We start from the raw sequence: 25,807 nt of genomic DNA, 5'->3' as shown, positions 1-25,807 counted from the left end.
ATAAAAAACAAAACAAAACGAACTTTAAAAAAACAGCAGTAGGAGGTAACTGTGCCTTGGCCAAGTGTCCATTCTGTGTGCCATCCCATCCTCTTTGGTCCACACAGCACCAAGCATTCCCAGCCATGTTCTGTGTCGGAAAGTATGCATATGGATTTTGTATGACTTGGGAAGCAGGGGATGTTTGGGGGACAGAAACAGCTTAAACAAAAGAAACCAAGCAGCAGCTTGTACTTCTCTTTGTTGAATAGCAAGATAGAGGGTAACTTGAGAGACTTGCTCTGGAGTTCCAGAACTCAGGTAAGTTCATCATCGGAAGCTGCTCAGTGCTGCAGAGCTGAAAAAGACGGAATAATCTTGGAGGTTGGTCTTCCCTAGAGCAGTGGTCGGCAAACTCATTAGTCAACAGAGCCAAATATCAACAGTACAACGATTGAAATTTCTTTTGAGAGCCAAATTTTTTAAACTTAAACTATATAGGTAGGTACATTGTTATTAACTTAATTAGGGTACTCCTAAGCTGGCCTTTGCTAAAAACGTCCTCAATCTGATTGAGGTACGTTCGCTGAGGTTGACTCCTTTCAACTCTCCCATCCACACTCGTCTTGTATACTTGTTTCATCTATCTCCTTTCCGAAAACCGACTTCTGCGCATGGGTCACGAAGTTTCAATCGCACTATACGTGCGTGCCCGCACATGGTATTTTGTGGAAGAGCCACACTCAAGGGGCCAAAGAGCCGCATGTGGCTCGCGAGCCGAGGTTTGCTGACCACTGCCCTAGAGGATCAACCCTTCTGCTCTAAGTCATTCAACTAATAGCAGGACTTCTTTTCTGCATTAGGTGTACTCTCCACTTGCTTTTGCTTTGTAGAGTTTCTTTTAGAGTTTACATTTTCTTTTCCTTATGACATCTAATCATTAGGAACACAAGAAAGAGCCTTCATTCTTGATGGGCAGTGAAAAACTAGTTTCTGACACAGGTTAAGTTTATTTGATAATGACAATATTTTGATTACACCATTCATTCACTTAAAAACAAACAAATAAGCAAACAAACAAAACCACCAAAACACAAAACTATCCTAGTACTTTCTATGGCAAAGCTGGGTCTTGGAGGACTGTGGTAAATGAGCCAAACACAGCCTCTGTGCTAATAGAACTTACAGGTGGGCAGCAGGTGGTAAACTAAGCAATCACAAAATCCTTGGCTAAATTTACAACACCTGTGCGGTGTTTGGAGAGCACAGAACAGGGGCACCTTAGAGAGCCTAGATGGGTCAGAAGGCTTGCAAGTGAAAGTGAAATTTAAAAGGTAGAAGAAGAGAAGGGAAAGAGGAGCCGAACATTCTAGTACATACAAAGGTCTAAAATCCAAAGGGAGACAAACAATATTAAGTCTAATTAATTTTAGAAATCTGAAAAACAAAACATACTTTTTGCCCTAAGGATTTATTACTTCTCTTCATGTATCTGGCCTGTTTAAAAAAGAAAAAAGAAAAAAGGCAAGCCAAAGGAGTTAAAGGGCATTGGCATTTCCACCCTCTGTTACTCTTAGGACAAGAAAGACCACCCGTACAGACATGTACCAATGCTCACACTGTCTGGCAGGGGGCACTATCCAAGGTAAGTTTTCTGGATACTGAGAGCCCACAATCTGGCAGAATCTCTAGAGAGAACTTCCAGCCTTTCAATATGGAGGCTGAATGGTAGGTTTTTATTTTATTTTATGGGGATGACCCAGTTGTAAGGAGCCTTCAGTGTTTCCCAGGAGCTGCCCCGGAACCTGGCTGTAACATTATGTTTGGAGTCAGAGATAAACCACTGAGGCCCCCTGGCGCTCGATGGGGGTCCACAGCAGACCCGCATTTACCCAGTCTGCACTATAGTGGTTAGTGCCATGTATGCAGGTCCGAGGGTAACTAAGTGCATCCCACCATTTTTAATCCCTTACCTTCTTATTTCCAAGAGCCTTAAAACCCCAGGAAATCTCATAAATTCACTTGTTATCTCTGCATTCAAATTCCATAGGCAGTTACCTTGTTTCATGGTACTTGAATGTTCTTTTATTTTGAAATATACAAAACAAAAATACACTTTAAATGGACTAAAGATAGTCTTGAATCCCTTGGAATGTAAATCTAAAATGTATTTTAAAACCAATTTGAAGATCACATATAAGCTCCTTCCTCAGAGACATAGAAAAAAGAAGAAAACCAGGAAGGTTGAACATCTCTAGAGACCTACCCAAACCTATGCCTTTAATCCTTGTTAGCGAGTAAAATGAATGAAGTCATGAAAGGCTGTAAAATGTATGTTTTTAAACGCGGAAAACATAATCTACATTGCAGCAACAACTGAGAAGACTTGGGGCTGGGAGGTAATTCTTAATCTCATTGAATTTGGAGATGACTGGTCGTCAATTCCAACAAGGGGTAGAAGGCCAGGATAGTACCCACAGATGGAATGGGTATATTCTGGGCACGAGGGCAAAACTTGTTTCTTTAAGACAGAAACTACATATCTGACCCTAATATCTTACCTGACACTTAATTCAAATGAGTTGACTTCTGGAGTTTACCTAACCTTACACAGATTTTAGGTGAAATGGCCCAGGGAAACCACTTTATTAAACTTAGCCTCAAGCACTCTCTAACATTCTAATTCATTGATTATTAAAAATTAAACCTCTAAAGCTAAATGAGAAGCCTGCAGGATCTGAGAAAGCTGACTTGGGTAAGAGACTTGGTGAAGCCCTCTTTTTATGTTGGTGAGACTGTACGTTCTGGGACAGTGCATCTTGCCACTGAGCAAAGCCCAGGCTATTAAAGTCAAACCATGCACCTCTACTTTCTCTACAGAGCACTTGCATTAAGCCTACAGGTAGAAGGACCTCATAAACCCATATGATACATTTTTTATTGCATCCTATTTCATGGTGTTAGGACTATGTTTGTTACAAAAATTAGACCTCACCTACCATAGTTTCTCTTTGGTTTTACTATATGATACCAGCCAACTAAAAAGTTGGGGCGGGGGGTTCGGCAGGGGTGGTGGGGAGAAATTCAGTCTTCTTGTAATGTCCAGCCAAAGCCAAATAATCAGAAACTGATTATTAACTTCCCCCAGACATAGAGGGTATTTTTTAAAAATATATTTTATTGATTTTTTACAGAGAGGAAGGGAGAGGGATAGAGAGTTAGAAACATCAATGAGAGAGAAACATTGATCAGCTGCCTCCTGCACACCCCCCACTGGGGATGTGCCTGCAACCAAGGTACATGCCCTTGACTTGGAATCGAACCTGGGACCCTTCAGTCTGAAGGCCGACGCTCTATCCACTGGGCCAGGCCGGTCAGGGCGAGGGTATTTTTAATGCCTTGATTTGTCTTTATAAATAGTTTTCTATTCTGATAATAAGTGTTATGCATTTCCATTATGGAAGAGCTTGAAAATTTATGAAACTATAAAGAATAAAATAAAGATTATACATAAGCTCTTTCCTCAGAGATAACACTATTGATGTGATATAAACAAATGCTTTGTCTGAATGTGGGAGCTGCCATGTACTATAAAACATTCAAGTGAAAACACCTAAACTGTCCTCTATTCTCTGCCCTCTCTCAGGCCGGGCATGTTTCTGTGACTTGCTCAAGGTCATGGCTGAGGCTGGCGCAGCAGCCGCTCTCCTGCCTGGGCCAGGTCTCCCCCCTCAGTGACAGGCACACTCTCAGCAATTCCAGGTCCTAAATCAATCCTGACTTATTTTTTCAGGAGATTTCTTTAGATTTGCCTTGTGTCACCTGCAGGATTTACAGTTAGAATCCCCCTTTCAGATGTGGGAGCTCCTGCATGCTCTCTCTGAATTGATGTATTAACATTTTTCCTTTTGTAAATTTGTCTTTTTTTAATGAAATGACTTTTTACTTGATTTTTTTCTAATTCTCTTCAATATAGGACATTTGGTTTATAGAGAGTTAGCCCACTAATAATGAGAAGAAGGAGTGAGTCTCAAATATTTTACCTACATTATATAAGGAGAAATTATGTCAGCATTAGTTTTGGTTTGGATTTATTCATTCATTCATTCAACAAGGAGTTATCATTATATGTCCAAGGTGACCAATATCCTGGTCAATCATTTATGTCCCTGACACACCCTAAAATAGCATCAAACATCTGAAGCCAGCTGTAATACAGAAAGCCCGTATAAGTATTTGAAAGTAAAGTGTAACTAGATTTTGACCCAAATCTAGCTAAGGGAGGCCAACTTCATTTCTCAACATTGATGACATGCTAAGGCTTCTTCATTTTCCAAACCAAATTGATAAATTCTCTTAGTAGTTAGGACAATGGTTCATCAATGAACACACACACACGCAGGAATAACCTTAATGTTGAGGTTTAGACCCATTTCTTTATTTTGGCTTTTTCTCCCTGAGCTATACCTAGACTGATTACTGTGATTATTAGAGCACATGACTCTAGAAATATTAGGCATTAGGGTTCATACAACATGAATATCATGCATAGGAGAAAATAAAAAACTGACAATCTAAACAGAAATCAGAGGCATATCCTTTTCTATATCAAAATAAAAATAACCCGAAACCGGTTTGGCTCAGTGGATAGAGCGTTGGTCTGTGGACCAAAAGGTCCCAGGTTCGATTCCGGTCAAGGGCATGTACCTGGGTTGCGGGCACATCCCCAGTGGGAGATGTGCAGGAGGCAGCTGATCGATGTTTCTCTCTCATCGATGTTTCTAACTCTCTATCTCTCTCCCTTCCTCTCTGTAAAAAATCAATAAAATATATTTTAAAAAATAATAATAAAAAATAAAAATAAATAATAATAATACAAGTAAATAAAAACTGCTAATCCCTAATGTCTCTGAGTATAGTGGAGAAACCTTTGAGAAAGAAATTAATAACTTGCAAAGTGTGGCTTTGAAAACTGAATTAATAAAAATGTCCCCGCCCTAGCTGGTTTGGCTCAGTGGATAGGGCATTGGCCTGCAGACTGAAGGGTCCCAGGTTCGATTCCGGTCAAGGGCATGTACCTTGGATGCGGGCACATCCCCAGTGGGGAGTGTTCAGGAGGCAGCTGATTGATGTTTCTCTCTCATCAATGTTTCTAACTCTCTATCCCTCTCCCTTCCTCTCTGTAAAAAAATCAATAAAATATATTTTTTAAAAGTGTCCCCATTTTAACCACTATAATAATAAAGGTGTTTTTTCCCAAACATTGGCAAAAAAAAAAAAAAATGAGTCAGAGCACAAAAACTAAAAATTCCGTGGAGGATCTTCACAAATGTTACGCTTCGGGTCCTCGACAGTGGTGAGGGAGGAGGCAGCAGCAATGGCATCTCCTCCTTTGTTTCTTTGATTGAATTTCATGATTTTAACCCCACCCCTCTCTCACTCTTTCCAGGCAACTGGAGTATACAATCCCTATTGAATGTGAACCTTCCCTCTCCCCTGAACAAGCACTCTTGCTAATTTTTGCCCAGAAAAAAAAAAAGTGCCATTAATTATTTTAGTTCTCTAATATGTCATTTTGAAAGCCTGTTTAGGAGACTGGCCTTCTAGAAAGAGTTGTTCCATACACAGCAGAAGGGAGAATGTTTCCTTGTTCAAATGGCTGTGGGAGGTAAAAAAAAAAAAAATCTGTTTATGTTCAAGTATACACCCTGGAATTAGAAAAACTATGCAAACAATAAGAACCCCCACACTCTGAATATCCTACATGTGGGCAGGATTGAATGCATATAAGCAGAGGACTAGAAGGAAGCTATCAAGAGTCAAAGCACTGAAAAATCAATTATTCTTTTTATGGGATTGTTGTGCCCTCATCTCCTCTCCCAGATAGAATGCAATGCAGGCAAATGCCAAAATTGTTCATAAACATGGATACGAAAATTTTCTCAGGTAATAAGGGAGTTATCAAACTATAAACTCTAAAGTTACTAAGGAAGCATCGCTTATCTTCACAATACTCACTTTCATTGAGAGAGAGAGAGAAGTATTGGAGGGAAGGGAAGGAATAAATCTTCTAGCCTCTGAACAAAAAATAAGCTTGGATTTTTATTTTCTAAGGTTTAGAATTCAGTTAGCCATGAGAATATTCTTAAATAAAGCTCAACCCTCCAGAAAATGTTCTACCTGCCAGGATTTGGAGACTGATGAAAGGGCCTCCTGGCCCCATATGGCTCTTCAAATGGCTGAACCTTAGGATTAAGGCATGGTGGTTCCAAAAGGAGAATAGAATCTTCCCCTGCCTAGAATCAGCTAGGGCAGCATTTGGGGCTTTAATTGATTGATTCATTGATTCATTATTCATTCATGCACTCTGGATATTTATTCAGCAAATCTATTGGACACTTACTCTGTCCAATAGATTGGCTAGAGAAATACTGAGCTGAGGCTACAGTAGTGAACCAGAAGACATCATCTGTGCCCTTGAGAAAGGCTAAATCAGAACTTTTTAATGCTGCAGATTTGTCTAACATGGATGGATGTAGACTCTCCAAAAATCAAAAGTCAAAAAAAGTTAGCATAAATAAATTTGTGAAGGCACTTCCCTTTTCTCATGTTGATTCTTTCCCCATTGCCTCCTTGTACCTTCTCATCACAAGGTAATATCTAGGCACATGCTAATTCCAGAGAATTCTAGAACTTTCTCTGTACTAGACTCCCCCAAAGTTTTATCTATTGTATAGCTACAGTAGATTTATCTTTTTATTTTATTATTTGGACCTGCACTGCCACACTTACTTGTTAAATGTGTTTCCTAAAGCAAGATAGATATGTAGAGAGATGTTTTCCTGAAAGGCATACATATCATATGTTTTAGGTATGGTCTAATGAGTATGTCCAGGGAATGCCTACAGAAATAATATCCCTGGCAAGGCTGTTTTTCTCAAGAACTTTGCACTAGAAAAAGAATAATAATTTTTAGTTGTTAAGGATCAAAAGAAATTTTTTTCTTGTCTATAAGAACAGGAAAGACTCCCTTTTGGAAAGTAACATTTTGGTCCTGCCCTGACTGAAAAAAAGAAATGTTGCTTTTATTTTTCCAACTACTGCCACCTGGTGGACATGGGAGATTCTTTTAGACAGTAGCTAGGACTATGTCTTAGTATTAACACAAGATGGCAGCACACAACCAGATTTTCAAAGAGCTTGACACAAAAAAGAAATCAGTTCCACAGCTACTGGTGTTCAGCTAGCTGTTCTTATGGAGACAGTTAAGGCATTCCTCTGTGAGGAAAAGATTGTTACATGAATAAACACCTCTTTCTTAGCAAAACAGAAAGTGGGCATATGTGTGACAAATAGAAGGAAAAAAAATCAGGATTTTGCTCCTCAAAAGAATAATGTTCTATTCCAACAGAATATGATAAATAGAAAAGAATAGTACCAAATAAGCACTCCACCCTCTTTTCCTAAAGACAAATGGAATTCCAAAGATTAATATCATTAGAATTTCACAAACCAGTTCATTCACTGCAATAAGGAGGACTTCAAAAAATTTAAGTGGTAAGCTAATTTGCTTATTAGAGATTTTCAAGCAAATGCATATTTTGTATGATTGTATAGTATTTTCTTTATATAGTGTAATATTTAGAATACTTTTAAATCCTTCTTTTAATGAGCTCTTTTTAATTGATTAGAGATCAATTAAGGGATCTGTTTAGGCCACAGAGACTCGCACCCAAGCCTGTGCCAGTGAGTGGTTAACCCCCGCACATTTCTGGACAAAATGCTGCCTGACCAGTCTGCTTCCCTATCACTTCAGTGTGTTAGCTTCTCTCAATGTTTTGTTCATCTTCTATACTGTTGCAGTAGATTTTTCAATTTTTTAAATTCTCTTTTTCCACCAAACTTTCACTGATATTTCTCTGTAGAAGGTATTTTACCACAAATCTGACAACTCTCATTTACTGAGCACTTACTGTGTGTCTGGCAGCATTCTGAGTATAATATGATAATTTATATAATTGATAAAACAAATTTAAAAGGAGCATGTTGATTAAACGTATTTTACAGATGATAATACTGAGGCAAAGAGAGGTTAAGTAATTTTTTTTCTAGCTTAAGCAAAGCCATTGGTCTTCCTATCAGCCCAGGTTTCTGAACAATTGCTTGCAATTATTCCATGTGGACCAGGGGAAACCAAGTGTTCTTTACATAAAGATGCTACCATCAGGAATTGGGCTTCTTTGGGTGAAGAGCACCACTCTGTGACCTTGAGAGGTTCTTACAAATTCTAAGGAACAATAAACTAAAAGGCTTACCCCAAGAAAGAAGGGAAGTCGTGCTTTGCATAAGAGCCAAACTCTTCCCAGTCAATTCTGAATCATTTCAATGTGCCAGTCATAACCCTAGAGTTGTTAGGACTATAGATATAGCCTTAATTTCAGAAAAATACCAGGATGTATTGAGGAATAATGGACAGCATCCTGGCTGGAGAACTGGAAACCTTGAATTATAGTCTCACCTCTGCCTCAGGCTGTGTGACATTGGGTAACTGATTCGCCTCTCTGGGCCACATATTGTGATGAGCATATTTTCTATAGTGCCTTTTTAACAATTTTCAAGGCAATATGTGGATTTCAGGAAATGTTGTCAGAGCAGGCATTGTGGAAATAACAACAAGTGGTGGTGTGTTTAATATACAATTGGAACACCAGTGGGAAAATGATCAGTGAGGTCAAAAGGTGGAGATCGGTGTTGCATATCTTGATGGAACCTCGCTCCATGTCTGTGGTGAGAGTGACATCAGTTACAGGCTTCTACTCAGAAAGGAAGAGAATTCTCCCTCCATCCTCTGTATGGGCATTCATGTAGAAGACTTCCAATACTTCTGCAGGTAATGGACTAGCTCTTTGAGGACTAAGGGCAGGTACTGATGATCGAGCAACTTCAGAAGAGCATCTGGAGGTCCACCAGGAATGGTGATACAATGGGGCATTCACACTGGGCCTCCACATCCACCCCGCATCTGACCAGTTTAGGGGAACTGTCCCCGTGTGTAGTCACAGCTTGCTCTTATGAATAGTCTGGCTGATACTAGTTTTGCTAATGCTGAACTACAACCAAACATTTTCAAGACTTCAGACACTAGGACAATTGTGCTCTTCTTATAGCCATGTGACTTTCTTTGGATAAACAAATGAAAAATCCATGAGGGAGAGGATTCATCAATGGCACTGAACCTCAGAAACTCTGCACACCTCCTTCTGAGGACCTGACCCATTTGTGCTAAGTCAGAGAATAAAGACTTCAGCTACTCAGGTTCTCTGTTGTTTTAACAGTCTCAGATCCTCTGTTAGGAAGGTGTTTGGCATATTTATTTTTCTCAGATTTCAGTGATACCAGATCTACTCTTGTCACCCAGTGAGCATTCGGAGTGCCTTCCTGCACTGGCTGTGCTCCAATAGGGAACGTAACAGACACAGCCCCTGCTTCCACAGCACCCACAGTCCCGTAGTGAAGACGAGCGTTAATCAGAACTTCAGACACATGTACTTGAAACTAAAACTGAGATGAGTGTTATGAAGGAGAGCAGAAACATAGGGAGTTTATTTTACCAAGGAGACTACCTTCCCTCTGGAAGTTATACCTGAATTCTGAAGGATGAGTGAAATTTCTAGTAGAAATATTATTGGGCCATTGGCCCTAGGACAGAGAAATTAAGGCAGGCTCGTGGTCTGGATTGCAGAGAAGATGAACAATGATGAGGCTGGAGAGGAGAGGGGGCAGAGGCACAGTTGCCCTGCTAAGAATTTGGGTGTTTATCCTAGAAGTTTCAAACAGGACAATGAGTCCACTAGATGTCCAATTCAAATGCTGTCTTTGTCTTCAGAATCCAATCAATGTACTTCCTTAGAGAAAGTATATTATTCAGGGACACAAGGTGATGCCCTGGTCTTCAAGAAGAAAAAAAATCATATTCTGCAGCCTCGGTTTGGGTTTCTGTATTTGACCAACCATTCAGTTGGTTCTCAGATTCAGAGTGGTATCCTATGGAAAGTTTTCATATTGGCATCTACAGATCTCAAAGTATTGTGGTTTAGTTGATAAAGGCAACTTAAAAGGAAATACAAGTATTTGACCTATTTTAGCTTCAACAATTCTGGGATTTATTTATACATTCAACAAATATGTATTGAATACCTACTTCATGCCAGGCTCTAATTTAGGCACTATGGATACAATGGTTGACAAAATTATATCTAATAAAGAGGGCCTATGCTAATTGACCCTCACACCATCGCAAAGATGGCGGCACCCACAGCCAATAAGGAGGGAATATGCTAATTGACTGCCACACCCTTAAAGACAGCAGCCCCCAGTTCCCTCAGCCCCATTGGGGCGGCAAGCACATGGAAAGGCCGGGCCCGACCCCAGGCTTGTGCTGCCGGCAATGGCAGCAGCAGAGGTCTGATGGGGGCATTGCCTTCCCCTGATCACCAGGTTGCCTCCTGCCCCTGAGGGCTCCCAGACTGTGAGAGGGAGCAGTCCAGGCTTAGGGACCGCCCCCTCCAGTGCATGAATTTTTATGCACCGGGCCTCTAGGGTGTATATACAAAAAAATTCATACACAGTGGGGGGGGGGGGGGGGGCCTTAGCCCAGCCTGCACACTCTTGCAATCCAGGACCGCTGGCTCCTAACCATTCACCTGCCTGATTGCCACTAACCACTCACATGCCCGCCTCATTGCCCCTATTCGCCTCTGCCTTCCTGCCTCATTGCCCCTAACTGCTCACCTGTCTGCCTGATCATCCCTAACCACTCTGCCTGCCTGCCTAATTGCCCCAACCACTTGTTTGCCTGCCTGATCACCCTCTGCCTTGGCCCCTGATGCTGCAGATTCATCCAGAAGGATGTCCAGAATGATGTCCGAAAGGCCATTCGGCTGGTTGGTCTAATTAGCATATTACACTTTCATTATAATAGATGCTATTGTTGCCCTCTAAAGTATCTAAGGGAGGAGATAAACTCTCTATACACAACTAAGTAAATGTATAACATGATGCCGAGTAGTGCTAAGTGCTATTAATATTAATAAGTCAGAGTAAAAGAATAGAAAGTAACAGGGTATCGGTTTTTGATAAAGTGATGGGAGAAGTCCTTCCTGAACTGGTAACTAAAACAGTTTAGCAGAAATCTGAATGAAGTGACTGAGTGAGCCACCCAGAGATCTGGGGAAAGAGCATCTCAAGCAGATGACCCAGCAGGTACGAAAGCTTTAAAGCTGGAACGCATTTAGCATTTTGGGTGAAAAGAAAGAGTGGAGCCAGCCAGGGGCAAAATGGTAGGACAGTGTTGGGATCCAGACACATTCTATCATTTCACTAAATTGCAGTCAAGAGTTCATCTTCATGCCATACTCAGAGTGCTTGCACTTGTCTACACATATACTAACATGTGACATCAGGTATTTGTAGTTACAAATTGATTTTGCCACCTCCAAATGCACAACATTTGTTCCAACCAACCAGTCTCTTTCCACATACCTTTCTTTCCATCTCTATCAATATGTGATTCTACTAGAATGCTTTTCCACCTTTCCTCTCATTCTCCTTTCAGTGGAGAGTACCAGGCTACTTTTGTGCTTATTCTCAATTGGTAAAAAAATTTTACCTGTTTTTGTTTTGCTAAATGTTTCTTTTTTAGAAATTGGCACGACCATGCACTTCAAGCAAAAAGGTATGGTTCTTATTTCTAATTACCTTCTACATGTTAAAATTAAAATTTCACAGCAGTGTGTTAGGGTCTTATATACTGGAATTTATTTCATCTCAACTGTTTGTGAAAATAATTTCCATAACACATTTGCCACTATTTATTCCAAATTTGTAAACTTTCTCTTTCACAAAAAGCCTCTACTACCCATGTCTACTCTATTGCTTTAGTTATTCACTTTTGAATATCTGGAACTGAGCAACTTATCCCCCTCCCACTTTCCTCATTTTAAGTGCCCATGGTTGATTCTTGCAGAGCTGTACTTTTTGGAAATGTTCACTGCCCAGTTACATAGAACTGACTTTACTGTTACTTGATGGCTATTCAAGTGAATATATTTCTAAGGAAAATAGAGTAGGGTCTCCTAAAACAAAGGACTTGAGAATTTAATACTCCCTCCTGCCTCAGCGTTCTCCCAGGTCTTCATCTACCCTCACCCTGCTGAAGTACACCAGGGTTGCTGGGATCTCCTAGGAATTGCCCTCCAACTGCCCCATGTACTTCCGTCAGCCATGTGGCACATAATTCACATAATTTTCCCTACAACAACAATGCACTCAGGTTAAAGCTTCAATAAATAGACCCTAAAATGCAAACAATTACCAATTACCTCTTTACAAGTCCAAAAGAAATCTCCAGACCAGAGCCACAGAGGAATCTTTGTGGCCAGATACCACCCTCCTTAAGTCCTTGTGGCCACCCACTTGGATTAGTAATTGTCTTTTATGAAGATGTCTTCTTCTCTGAACCTCAAAGGAGATGAGACAACCAAGATCATTATCAATAGTGAAAACTATTCTTGTGTGATTTAGACCCCACCAGTGACCAAGAACCACAGAGATTATGGACATGTTGTTGCTTATTCAGGAAAGGGCCAGCATTTTGTTTATATCAGCTCTAGCTAATCCCCATAGAAGGCAGCAGGGAGGAGGCAACCAGAAATATATACATAGAACCAATATCATTTGGGGCAAGAAGATCTAAGCTACTTCCCTCTTCAGCCCTTCTCTCCCCAATGCCATGATTATCAATTATAGTTGAATCTTAAGTAGTGGAACGTAGGATACCTCAGGGCTTTGGTGTGGATATAAAAATAAGGCACAGGGTGTGTGTGTGTGTGTATGTGTGTGTGTGTGTGTGTGTTTCCAGAGACCATTGAGATAAATTCCAACTGTCACCCAAAGGAATTCTAAGTATTGGCCTAAAATTTCAGAATTTTACATGGCAAAATATTTGATGCTGTTTTGATGGAAAAGATGTGATAATTCCAACTTTACTGTGAAACCCTACCCAAAACTCACTTTATAGAGAGGGGAGATAATGCATAAAGAATTATGTAGGAAGAGCCCAAATTTAATTCTAAGACACAGGGCTCAAGGAAAACATCAATGTATCTCTTGTTCTACTCTCAATTTATTCAGCCAGAGGAAGCTGAACTGGCTGAATATGGACAGCAGATGGCGCCAAAGTCAGTCTTTTCAGGCTTCCCTTAATTAAACATGGCTTCCCAGGCCTCTACGTGCCTATCTGGATAATATTTAAGAGAGATTTGAGAGATTATTTTTTTCTCTCACTTAACAAGTGTTAACTATGTTGTTTAAGTTTTTATCTTATTTTAAGTCACTCAGTCAGCCCTTAGTAATTATAAGGAGTAATTCAAACTTAAACTTGTCTGGCCTTCCCTCTTTTCTTGTATGGCTGAACTATGTACAGGAATAAAATTATGATTGACCTCGATGGCTCAGGATGAAAGGCTTGCCCAACAATCACTAAGGGTATGACTAATGATTATATTGAATACATCTAGCCCCCAGTCTTTGAAATGAGCCCTCAATATCCAGGAGATCAACAGAAATATCTTGTCCAAATTTGAATCACAAAGATTCACTAAGAGTGTGCTCTCTAAAGCAGGTGTTGAAAAATCACCTGTCCTTAATTTGGGATTTTACTGAAAGACTGATCAATTGGCTCAGCATCCTGCATCAGGTTTGTAGTATATACACTTTGCCAAAAAATACTCACATTCCTCAATTTCAGGATGCTGTATCATTCTTGCCCTGAGTCACACATTCCCTTTTTAAGCATTATGATGGCAAAGTGTAATCTAGCATTCACCTTGACACAATCTCATTTATCATCCTGTCCTGGGGTTGAGAACCTAGACCTGGTGAGTTGACTCAAGACTTTCAATCTTCCTGCAGCTAAATTTTGCCCCTTTGGGTCAAACATTGAAAGCCTTGACCCAATTCACAAACTAACCCTTGGATTCAGGGGTATTTTGTGCCTTTCTATAATCCGGATAGCTATAGTTAATAGCAATAATGATTCTGCTACCATTTGTTGAATATCTACTAGATACCACACATGTAAGCATGTGCATACACATATACATATGCACATATAGAATGTGACTGAAGATCAAGATATGGTATTTGTCTGTTATGTGGTAAGCATGTAGCAATTTTTGAATTGTGGTTCTATTTGCCCATCTATTCTTAAGGCTAATTCATGTTTGCAGACTCTTGCTTTCATTCTATCTGTCTGTATGGGAAAATACTTGCTAAGCCTGGCCATCTGGTGTGGGAAATAAGTTTTACCATTTGCATTTCCTCAAATAAGCAGAAATTTCATAACTATGAACTAAAACATAATTAATGATTTAGCTGATTATTTTCCTCAAAATGGCCATTAACTGAAGCACTCTCCTACACAGTTATATATACATATCTATAATTGCATGCCCCCTTGTGATGATTCCCCAACTGTCTCCCATTTACCTTTGCATTTTTCAAGCCTATTTACTTACTCTCAAAACCAATTGTGAAAAGAGCAAGTCATATAAGTACATCAAATAGCTATATGAGAGCGCTTAAAAAATAATAATTGACAGATCTACAAAATTCACTTCAACTATGGTATAATTTTATTAAGGATAAAATTAAAGATTATTAATAGTCATATACTTGGATTCCCTATATGTAACATAGAATATCATGTGAAAGTGATAGTTTATTCTCAATTATGTGAATAATACCAGTGTATATCATATGTATATATATGAATATGCAAATAACATATATTCTTCTCTAATACCTATGTATGTACATAATTAGCAAAATGTTATATTAAACATGTTTATCTAGGTTCATATATGTCTATATTTCAGTGATGGAATTTCTGCTTTCTCAAACATTTACTGCCCTTCAAAAAAATGGTAAGACTAGGCTTTTTAGACTTCCCAGGTACCTTCAACTCCAAGATGCCTTATGATAATCTAGTCTATACCAGCACTAAAAATAAAGTTAAGGAAATAGGCAGGATTAGAGTCTTTCTGGAAACCTTCTGTTTCACAGCATCCCTATTTCAAATCTGTTTAACCAGGAATGACATAAGTTTGTGTGTAGTCTTTCTCTGCTTCACTGACACACTAATTCAAACAAATGTGCCACTGAGCTCATACTACCTATAGCATATAGAGGAGCTAAAATGCCCATCAGGCCAGAAGCCTTGGGAGCTGCCATTAAGAAAGCTTAAAGATACCACAGGGCCAAAGGTAGGGAGGAGACAGGTAGAGGGTAAGGCTCAGAACACTTGGATTTTAATCATGATTCCTAATCAGGTGCATCATGCAGGAAACATGATCTTCCTGAACCTTACCTCCTCATGAAAGGTATGAACCTGAAGGTAGCTAAAGTGCCTTTATATTAATATGATCCTATAGCCACTCAGAAAATTAAAAGATTGATTGATTGAATATTTAAAATTTTAATCTGCAGTTTCATATCTTTACATATAATAAAGCTCATTTTATACTATAACTTAGTTGTTCAAAGTTTGTATATATTCATATTTTATAGTAATATTTTTGATGCTTAGAAGATGCCATTCTAGTCTAAATATTCTATTGAAATCATTTTTTTAAAAAAAGATAATGGATGTCTTCATGTTGATTTGTTTGTTCTGGCTATTGTTTTAAGCAAAGACAAATTTCATTTGCCAAATGTTGGCCAAGAGACTCATTGGCACCCCTTCGCTTGATAACTTGTGTAGTAGTGACAGGCAAAGACTGGAGCCAGCTGCCTGGGTAAAAAACCCAGCTTACTAGCTGTGTAAACTTGTGCAATAGGTTTCATCTCTCTCTGCCTCTGTTATCTCACTGTAAAACTGGGCTCATTGAGTACCTGCCTCACAGCATGGTAGTGTGCTTGTATTTGTAAAGCATTTATAACAGTACCTTGCAGTAAGAGCTACCTAATTGTGTACTGGTTTTGTTTGGTTGTTGTTGCTGTTATAATTTACTATATATATATATATATATGAATGTTTTTTATTTCAACACTTTCCCTGTAAATTTACCTCTAATCTGGTATGTTTATTGACAATTTTGACAACATTCACATACCAGAGATGCTTCATTGTACTTGAACCATCATAAGTTTAAACACACACTCACACATACACTCATTCACACAGATTCGTCTGCATGTGTGCCCTCAAAACTTCAAAGTGACCCATAATTATAGTCACACCAATCTCTCTTTTGAATGTCATCATCTAAACATACAGTCTTTAATCCCAAAGTCTTGGTTGTGAAAAATACTAGTATTTTCTTTTTAAAATGATCTTTACAAAAGAACCATACAAAAGGAGAGAGTGGACAAGCAAAGCATAGAAAACAAGCTCTTCAGAGCAACATTTTCTGCCCCAATCCTCCTCATTCTGTCAACACATACAACGCTTCTCCACTTTCCTTTCCAATCCAATCTCCCTCTTGGATCTATAGCCACACTTACACACCCAAATCCTGTCCACCTGGGGAAAACCAGTCACACAGACTGTCACTCCAGGTCGAATTCTGGGCAACTTCAAGCTTAGTCTTGTTTCTGGTTTGGACCTGCCTCTTTAACCTCCCTAAGTCCTGTTTGTTTGTTGTTTTTCTGTTGTTGTTGTCTTTACTTTTGATTTTTAAACTGTCAAAGTTAGAGTTTGGACCAGGTGATCCCCTTCTGCCTCTTAAAATTCTACAATGAGTTGACTTATTTTCCACCTTGGAGCTCAAGTGTCACTAGTCATAAATATTACTTGGAAAGAGTTCTCCTCCCTGTAACCAATAAATAATTACTGCTCCCCCCATGAGAAACAAAAGGGTCACAGATTGGTTCCATGTTTTATTGATGGAGATGCTGTGATAAATCAGCTGGAGGAGCCCGTGTCTTGCTGCAGAAGGACCCTCACCAATAGTTGGAATCTTAATGAGTGCTGGCTTTGGCTGCCATGCCGAGTGGAGCACGCAAGAGGAGGCTGGGTGAGGAGGGGCCTGCCACACCCTCAGACACGTCTGGGACAGCTAGTTTAGGATGTTCTCTGATGAGAGCATTTTGTAATTAGAGGTGTTTGAACCAATGATAATTCCTAAGATACTTATAGTTCAAGAAGAAGGATTAAGGAAGGAATGTGAGACCTTGTTGAGCTGTACATAAGCACACTGACTTGGAGGCACTGGTGCCTACCAAACCTGCCTCACCTCTGACAGGGCAACAGTCAGCTCTAACACAGAGTGGGCCAGATGTAACCATTCTCTTTTTTCTCCCTCTCTCCTTTGCTCTGCAGGACCTGGGTCGGCGAGAGGAATAAATGGATCCATCAGTCTGGCCGTACCACTGTGGCTGCTGGCAGCATCTCTGCTCTGCCTTCTCAGCAAATGTTAATAGAATAAAAATTTTAAAATAATTTTAAAAAAACACACAAAATATGCGTCACACAGGATACAGAGAGAGAGAGTGAGATGGGGGGAGACTGTTTATTTCACAACTTTGTGTGTTTATAAATAAAGGGGGAAGTAAGAAAAAGGAAGAAGATAATACAACATTTAAAACAATTCTCAAGTCCATCAATAACCATTTGAGTATGATTCAGGGTGGGAAAAGTTCTATTAGGCTATGTGTATGTCTAAGCAGATATATGCTGTGTGAAGACCCATCATGCTAAGGACATCCAGGTGTAAAACTAGGACAAGTGAAGAAGTACCAGATGGATATTAACTCCCCCACACACTTGATCCTTCCTTCATCTTTTTTCATCGTGAGGGGAAAAGAAACAAGGTCTTGCCTTTGTGTGTATATTGCCATCAACTTTTTCCTCTCTTTTCATTTGAGCTGACTTGTAACCATTTGAGATTATCAGTGGTATCCAAGCAGAGTCCTGTGTTGAGCCTTTCTCTGGCTTTCTGCCTCCACTATCACCAACTTTTAAGAACATCTCCTCCCGCTCCAGTGTGTTCTATCTCCCCACATTCATCCCAGATACCCCCTTTTTTATCTCCACCCCCCACACACTTCTCTTCACTCCCACCACCCTGAGCACTAGTCATGCCGCAAACGCTAGGAAGTGCCATTTTAATTTTCTCTGCTGTGCGTGCGTGCTCGCGTCTCTCGCTCTCACGTGGGTGTACATGTGTGTGCGTGTGTGTGTCTCTCTCAAGCATGCCAAGGGAATGGTCCATGTGTACATAGACTTCGTGCTGTAGATACTGTCCTGCATTTGTAATTGTGAGACGCAGCTGTGACACATTGCTGGGGGCAGGGTGGGGAAGGAGGCCAGGAGCAGGGCCCTTCCCCATCCATGGCTGTCACCCAACATCGGTGTGTGTTCACACCATGCTATGCCCCTCCTAAGGGCAGAACCTCATCTTTCTCCTAGTCCAATCATCAGAAACCAGTCAGGAGTCACTCAGAATATCACTGTCCATGAAAGTGCCTACTAGTGATGGGGTGAGCAAACAGTAGAGAAAATCGGTGAAGTGGATGAGGAGAGCTAGGAGAAAAGGTTTCTGATTTCACTCTTGTTCCGTGAGTCTGAGGGATTCATAGGTTGGCTGGCTTGTTGCAGGCTGGGTCCTGCTCTGCTGCAGGGTGAGCAGCACGTGCTGAGTAAATCCCCAGATGCAGGAAGGTCTCCCAGTGTTAACTCCCGATGGAAGAGGAGGAGCCATGTGGAGATCTAAGCAACCCTGTTTTGCTCCCTCCCTAATTTTCCAATAACACTGCATTCGCCCATAGATTCCTCTGAGCAGAGATTGCTTCCTGTTTCAGACAGGATATGTGAGAGTGAGTGAAGCAGGAAAAGTGAGCAGGGGCTCAGATCCTTACTCGAATTGTAGAGATGCTGACAGAACTCAATACAATGCATTGACCATGACAAAAAGGAATCAACTCCTGTGCTCCTTTGCAGACTTTTGTCCTGGTTTTCTAGGCTAAGACTTTATTTGGTTGCCCACATTATCTCGTTCCTGTTCCACTGCTGGTGTCTGCAGCAACATTGGTCATAGTAGTCCATCTTTATCCTAGGCCAGGCCACTAGGAATGAAATTATATTCCAATTTCCCTGCTCACTTTTGGCTTCTAGTCTCCTGAAAAAGATGCAGTGAGGAATATGCTGTTTAAGGCCACATAATCAGACAAGCATCATCTTGTCATTAACACTGAAATGAGAGTTAGTGTCTTAACCAAAAGAGTCAGGAAGCTTGTAATAATTTACACAGAAATTGTATGATTAACACAAAGCTTGGCATCATCACAACATCAGAAGGATTTTCTTAGGAAAGGCCTTGCAGAGAGCTGGCTCTATGTGTGTAGATAGCTTTGTCAGGAAACCAACCCTATAGGAGACATTGGAAGTGACTGAGTTTATAAAAGGACAGAGGATTATTATTGAGGTCATAATTGACAATATTTTAGCAGAGCCAGATATGGTACCTCACCAAGTTTTGAAACCTGAAAAATAGCTGCCATGTGATATAAAACAGGAAACTTCAGAACTGCAAATCAATAAAGGAAGTGAGGAAGAAAGGAAAGGAGGGAAGGAGGAAGGAAAGAAGGAAGGGAGGGAGGAAGGAAGGAAGGAAGGAAAGAAGGAAGGAAGGAAGGAAGGAAGGAAGGAAAATTTCTCTTGATAGATTTTATTAATTGAAGGCTTTTTGTGATAAGTCTATGAACATAACAATTGCCTTGATAGGCAGTATTTTTCATCTCTTCTGAGAGATTTTATTCTATTTTAGAAGTTTTTCACCAGCCTTCTTTTATGATTTTGCAGTTTAGACGTGAAATTGAAGAACAAATTTGGCTTAGGAATCTGTGAGAGTGTTTGTGGCAAATCCTGCTGTAGGACAGGTAACTACTAAAATACAGGGGAGGTTGCCATGTTCCTATGCAGCATCAACTTACTGACAATCAGAGGTTTCTCTACAGTTTGGTCTTCTTAGTACAGGATTGAAAGTTTATCATCCTTCATAAATGTTCCCCATATATATGAAGAGCCAGCCATATCCTTAAGTGGAAGCTTCAGAGAAGTACATGCTAATTTAAAGATATAGAAGAAGCGAAGAGTAACAGGACTTAATTCAGTTTAGTGTCAGTTTCAGGAACAGATCCCAGTGGCATGTCACAGATTTTAATCATACACCTAGATTTCTTTTCGTCCCCACCCTATCATAAAGACAAGGTCTTGGTTTTATGGAAGGAGATATTCCATTGAAAGGAATGTCTTTGCCATGTTGGCACCATTTGTTCCTGAGTTTTAATATGAACCATATATTAAACATAATTAAACATATACTGGATATTGTAGTGTTTGCCTATATTTCTGGCTAGAGCTGGGGATTTAAAAAATTCATCCTGGCTCCTGTTTCAGAGCAAACAGTGACCCCAGAAATCTCATAGGTATGAGAATATCTCTAAGCAATGTGAAGAATGCAGAATACAGATTGGAGAAAAATCAGAAAAAAACAGGTAGGAGCCATCAGACTGTCACCATGAAATTGAGTTTGAACATGGGACTTTTGAAATTTAGTTCATCAGCTTATCATATTGCTATATAAATCCCCTCAAGAATCTTGTCCATTAGTAATCAAAGCTTAAACCCTAAACTAAAAATAACCAACTTGTTAGTATCAGTACTCTGAGAGGAGTGAAGTGCATCAATTAATCTGAATGGCTAATAGATTTAATGTTCTTGGTATGCAAAATGCACCTCACCATTCATAAAACAAAATCCTTAGACTTGATTTCCTGTTAAAAAAGTAGAAATACCCTTGATCCAGGGCACTTCTTGAAGAATGAGAATTAATCCTAGGTTTTACAACTGCAGAAATACATCCTCTGGACAATTGTTCATCAAAAGGTTTTTGTCTTACTTGTTTTGCCACATAATATCCCTCTACCCTAAAACAACTGAGGCTGATGGGAAAGTCATTGAGTTTTCTGTTGGAAAGAATCGTCCCATTGACCTTTGCCTTCTCTTCCAAGTCAGACACACTTCACACTTGTCATGGGCATTTTTAAAAACTACATATTCAGACAACTGGGGCTATTCATAGAGACCTTGTAAAAGTACTCGTGATTTTCATGTTCTTGGAGGACAGAAACAAAAGTCTGTTTCTCCTCCAAAAATGGATTTACCTCCTTTGCACACAAAAACTAAACTCCTCAGCATGAAATTGTATCTGAGTTATCACCTACTGAGTTGTTAGCTTATAAACAACTCCAGAGTCACAGTTTCCATCCCCAGATTGGTTGTGGTTTGGCTGTTTCTATTGGCTTGTCTCCCAGAATTTCTATTTTGTTTTTTGCAGGCCTTGAATTATTTGTGGAAAAATAATATATGTGTGTATGTATTGCTTTTAACCTTATCTTTACAAATGCTATATTTACAACTGTATGTGTATTAGAAGACTCTAGAACAATGATTTAAACTTAAAAGGAAGAAAAGTACTGAATTTGGTTAAAAAAAAAAAGAGCTATGATTCATTTAGAAAGACATGGAGCCCCATTTTTTTCAATTTATTATTTTTTGTTTCCAAGCAATTTGCTTACGCGAACCATGTTCCATGGGATTAACCATGGCCTTATTTTTCTCTTCATAACCTTTTAGCTTAGATATAGTCTAGGTTCTTAATAACTATCATTTTTATAGAAATAAAAGTATAATACAATTACCTGACCCATAAAAACTACTATTATTTTGGGACAAATGTTAAATATATCATAAAATAGTGAGATAAGAGCCTAAATTAAGAAATGCAAATCAGTTTAGAAAACCTCCTTCTTTCTTAAGTATTTAGAATATTTCTCCTCCAAAGACTGCTTTTGCCCCAGTGATGTAAATTCTCCACCATGGTTGGCATAATATCTGCAAATGTCTCCCTAAAATGCAAAATGAAGTTTACATTTATGTGCATACTAGTGAAAGAGAGGCAAACCATTCTCATTTGTATGTAGCTCTGCTGTCAAATGTGGCCGACTGAAATTCAAGAAAGAATTTTTCACCCAGCAATGCCTGTTACTTTCCCCCTGGCCGGGAAGCTGATGTTAACATTAGGTTTAGGTTTGATATTACACCAGTGCAAATGTTTGTGGATATTATGGAAAACTTATTTTAAAATCTTGATTTCCTTTCAGCATATTTACATACTGTGTGCTGATTAATAAATTAGGCACCAATCATGTGTAAATCAATGTAAATCACTAGTTTATGTACATAATAAAAACTATGTAAACTTCAGTTTTCAGGCAGGGCTCAAGTTCAGTTAAACCTATGAATCTTAGAAAAGAAAAAAAAAGAAAAAGAAATTAAAACCAAAGCATTTCACAAGTCAGAATGGGAAGGAGTATGACTAATGGCCCAAACTCAAGGTTGCCCCAGCAAAGGAAGCAGACCCACAGGAACTGTTAGGGATTCATATCCTGCTCATGTCACAGGAAGCCACCTCTTTGTTTCTTCAGGACCAAAGTGGAGTTTCTCCCAACTGTTTCCACAGTTTTCTCACCTGACTCCAAAGCAAGGGAAATGATGAGATAGGGAGGAAGGAGTTTTAAGAGCTCATATGTATCTGATGCATCAACTCCCAAATGTTTTCTTGTTACTTCTTACTTACCATCTAAGTAAGACATCTTATTGAAAGAGTTCCAAGGAAGTCACCTACACCTTGATGCAGAAAATATTACTCTGTTTTCATTTTCCATCCATCCAAATGAAAGCTTCTTTGTCATCTTAATCCTAAGAAATTGTGGAATATAAGAAATAGGTTAGAACTTTGAGAAATATCTTGCTAAATCATGCTAGGAAATAACTATTTTTACTTAATCCAGCAGACTTATAGTTCTACATATCTATTCTTAATATTGCAAATGAGGACAAAATCATTTTAATTGGGCGTATCTCTCTCAGACACATTCTCTTGGAGTTTTTTGAAATGTTGGATATGTTTAACAGACATATAGACTTTTTCTAAATTCTAAACAACTGATACATAAAGAGTCATAGGAGAGATGACTTCAAGGACCACATGAGTTTTCTGGAAGGACTGTTATAAAAAGAAATTTAGGTCAAATGAATAAAATGCTTAAAATACACTCCTTGACTCAAGATGCATGGCAACTCTAAAGTGAAGTGGAAAGTATACTGGGTTGGGAGTCAGGAGAATTGAGTTCTAGCCCTGGATCTAACCACAAACAAGCTATGTGATTCTAAGCAAGTCATTTAATCTTCCTGACAATTGGTTTTCTCTTCCTGAAAGTGAGGAATTTTCATGACATCTCTAGAACCTCTGTCAACTCTAAGCTCTCTGATTCTAAATAAGAATGTGATGCTTTTGTTAGTGCTGTGCCCAGTGAATCATTCCAAGCAGCTATTTGTCATCTCTAGTTTGATCTGTGGACTATCTTCTCTTCTCAGAACCATCATTCCAACAGCTCCATTTCTAAAGCCAAATCTTCCTAGAATATAGATAGGATCCCTGGCCTGGTTCTGTAATTCTCCTCTGATCAAAACTTCTTAGCAATGTTGAAAAGGGACATATTCCGACTAAACTGAAGGCACTGAAATAGCTAGAGATGTTTCCTTATTTATCATAACATCTAACTGTTGAATTATATTGTATAACCTTTCATAGGAAGGAAAACAACCAGATTGTGGATTGTGCACGTCACAAGTGAGGAAGTTGTGCATAGGGAAGGAAACATCAGTTTTCTCTCATCCTGGGCCAAGTGCCTCCCTGTGGTCAATGTATGTCCTTGAAAATACTTTGCTTGTGCTGATGACAGTAAGCATGTGGTTCAAAAGGCAGTTCTGTGAGAAACGGGCAAGATAATATATTTTGTTTGGGAAGGAATTTTGTACGGCATAAGTTTCCCTAAACTTGAATTATAGGCTATGAGGTCAAGCAAGTAGATGGAAAGAAAACAAACCTCATTTTCAGAAAGTGCAAGTTGATACCATCTAAAGAAAAGTTAAAAATAAACACTTTTTAGGAGGTTACAGAGCTGAATATTTGAGAGTTGTTGTGAGGGCCAAAAACCAAAAGTGAAGTTAAGTTCTCTGAGAAGAGGGTAAGCAGAAAGGATGGTTTCTTCCGTGGTGAATGAAGAATTATGTACTTGTGCCATGTTCTGGATGGGTTGAGCAAAGACCCACTTGTCTTGACCCCTCAAAGTATAGCTCTACACCATCCTAGAGGCTCAATTCAGCATCTGTCCGATGGAAGCTTTCTATGCATTGCCGAAGAGAACAGAAAGAATCAGTCTTCTGTGCACTGAAGAGGAGGGATTACAGAAAACTTCCAGCATCACTATCACTATATGTAGCTAAGGGAACACCATTACTTAGGTACTTCCAGAGCTCTCCTTGAGTGCGGGGATGGCCTGCCCTCAGGACAGCTCCTCATTGCCATGGGCATTTCAGAGGTGCCTCTCTCTGAGTGGTGCTCCTCCATCTGCTCCTGCAGCTGCATTCTTCTCTGCACAAGCCCTCTCTATGTAAAGCCAGGCACAGTGTTCAAATCTGCTTCTTGCAAATGAAAACACCTGGAACTGCTAGCTTCCTGGCACGCGGAAGTAATTCTAAGCTACCTGGGGCCTTTTTGAACCCACTTCCCCAAGTCTTCGCTCTTCACCAGAGAATATCAGTGGTTCATCCTGGTGAATGATGGCCAAGCTCTGCCACCCAAGTATTTACTGGGAGTGGGGAAAGGTGGAAGGCAGGAAATTACAGGGGGAGAGAAGCATGGGAGAAAACCTCCAACTCCCTCCCGCCACCCCCAGTGCTTCACCCCTTCCTCCTCACTGCTGTACTGAATGGTGTATAAATCCTGCTCTTGGTTAGAATTCTCCTTATTAACAGTGTTATATACATATAAATATATATAAATATATAAATATATTCCTTTTTTCAGCCCTGTAGACATAAACAGATCTTTCCTTGATATAAACACATGGCCATTTTTCTGTTGTTTGTTGTGTTTCTTTTGGTTGTTCAAGGTTTTTAATTTTTGTTTATTGGGTGGGTTTCCCCTCCCCTGGATACTAGCTCTGTGAAGGAACATAAAAAGCGCAGTGTGTGTAAAAAAAAAATTAAAATTAAAAAAAGCTTTTTTCTTTACTTTTTCAATGTATTTAAATTCTGTTTCTCTCTTCTGTTACTTTACATGTATGAATGCTCTGCTCTTCTGTGATCTTAAAACAAAATGAAATAAACATGAAAAGGAGATGTGTCTTCATTGGCCCGAGTCAGTGATCTGTGGTTGACTGCACTGCTTCTTAGAAGTTTTCATGAATAAGACCAGGAGTGGAGCTGAGGATAACGGAAATCATGGGAGCAAAGGGTGGCTGGAATACTGCAGACTCACTCAAAAGCTCTCTATCAGTGTCCCCTCTCTCTCACAGAAGGGAATGTGGTGTTTACAACAGTTGTCTTCATCTAAGCAAAGAGATTATATCAAAGTTTTTCTTTTTCTCCCTTAAAAGATCATAAGAAACAAGCACAAATTACCATAGGGAGGCCACAGATAAAGAATAAAGTTCTTGAACTTTAGAATTTAAGGCATACCAAAAAAACATTAGGGAGCATACTCTTTCTTTAAGTCTCCAATAGAGGTTATCTTTAAGGGTTACTTTACATAGGATTCTACCTGATAGTACTAGCTTCCAAATCCACCTTTTTTTTTTCTACTTATGAAAAAAACAGTTTGTTTTCTATTCTTGCTGAGAGCTATTACCTTCTTCACAA

The 25,807-nt window shown here is 39.4% G+C and overlaps 1 protein-coding gene and 1 non-coding gene across 4 annotated transcripts in view; both read left to right on the top strand.

Annotated features, from left to right (window-relative positions):
- LSAMP (limbic system associated membrane protein) overlaps positions 1-25,292 on the top strand; it is a 626,753-nt gene extending 601,461 nt beyond the window's left edge. For 2 of the 3 annotated variants that reach the window (XM_070406241.1, XM_070406238.1), the window contains one exon: positions 17,360-25,292. In XM_070406241.1, coding sequence (XP_070262342.1) covers positions 17,360-17,457 — 98 coding nt within the window. In that variant the 3' untranslated portion in view covers positions 17,458-25,292. Of the gene's footprint in view, positions 1-11,680; positions 11,714-17,359 lie in introns of all 3 variants that reach the window. The other variant, XM_070406237.1, reaches the window with a different exon arrangement.
- On the top strand, positions 7,201-7,337 carry LOC139004683 (small nucleolar RNA SNORA41). Its single transcript, XR_011470530.1, has one exon. It is a non-coding gene; the product is annotated as a small nucleolar RNA SNORA41 (small nucleolar RNA).
- Positions 25,293-25,807: the final 515 nt, after the last annotated feature.

This window comes from Myotis yumanensis, unplaced genomic scaffold (genome assembly GCF_028538775.1).
Source record: "Myotis yumanensis isolate MYYU_CA2020_CCGP unplaced genomic scaffold, mMyoYum1.0.hap1 SCAF_2, whole genome shotgun sequence".
Taxonomy (NCBI): domain Eukaryota; kingdom Metazoa; phylum Chordata; class Mammalia; order Chiroptera; family Vespertilionidae; genus Myotis; species Myotis yumanensis.
The sequence above is the reverse complement of the archived record's forward strand: the minus strand, read 5'-3'. Positions and strand labels throughout refer to the sequence as shown.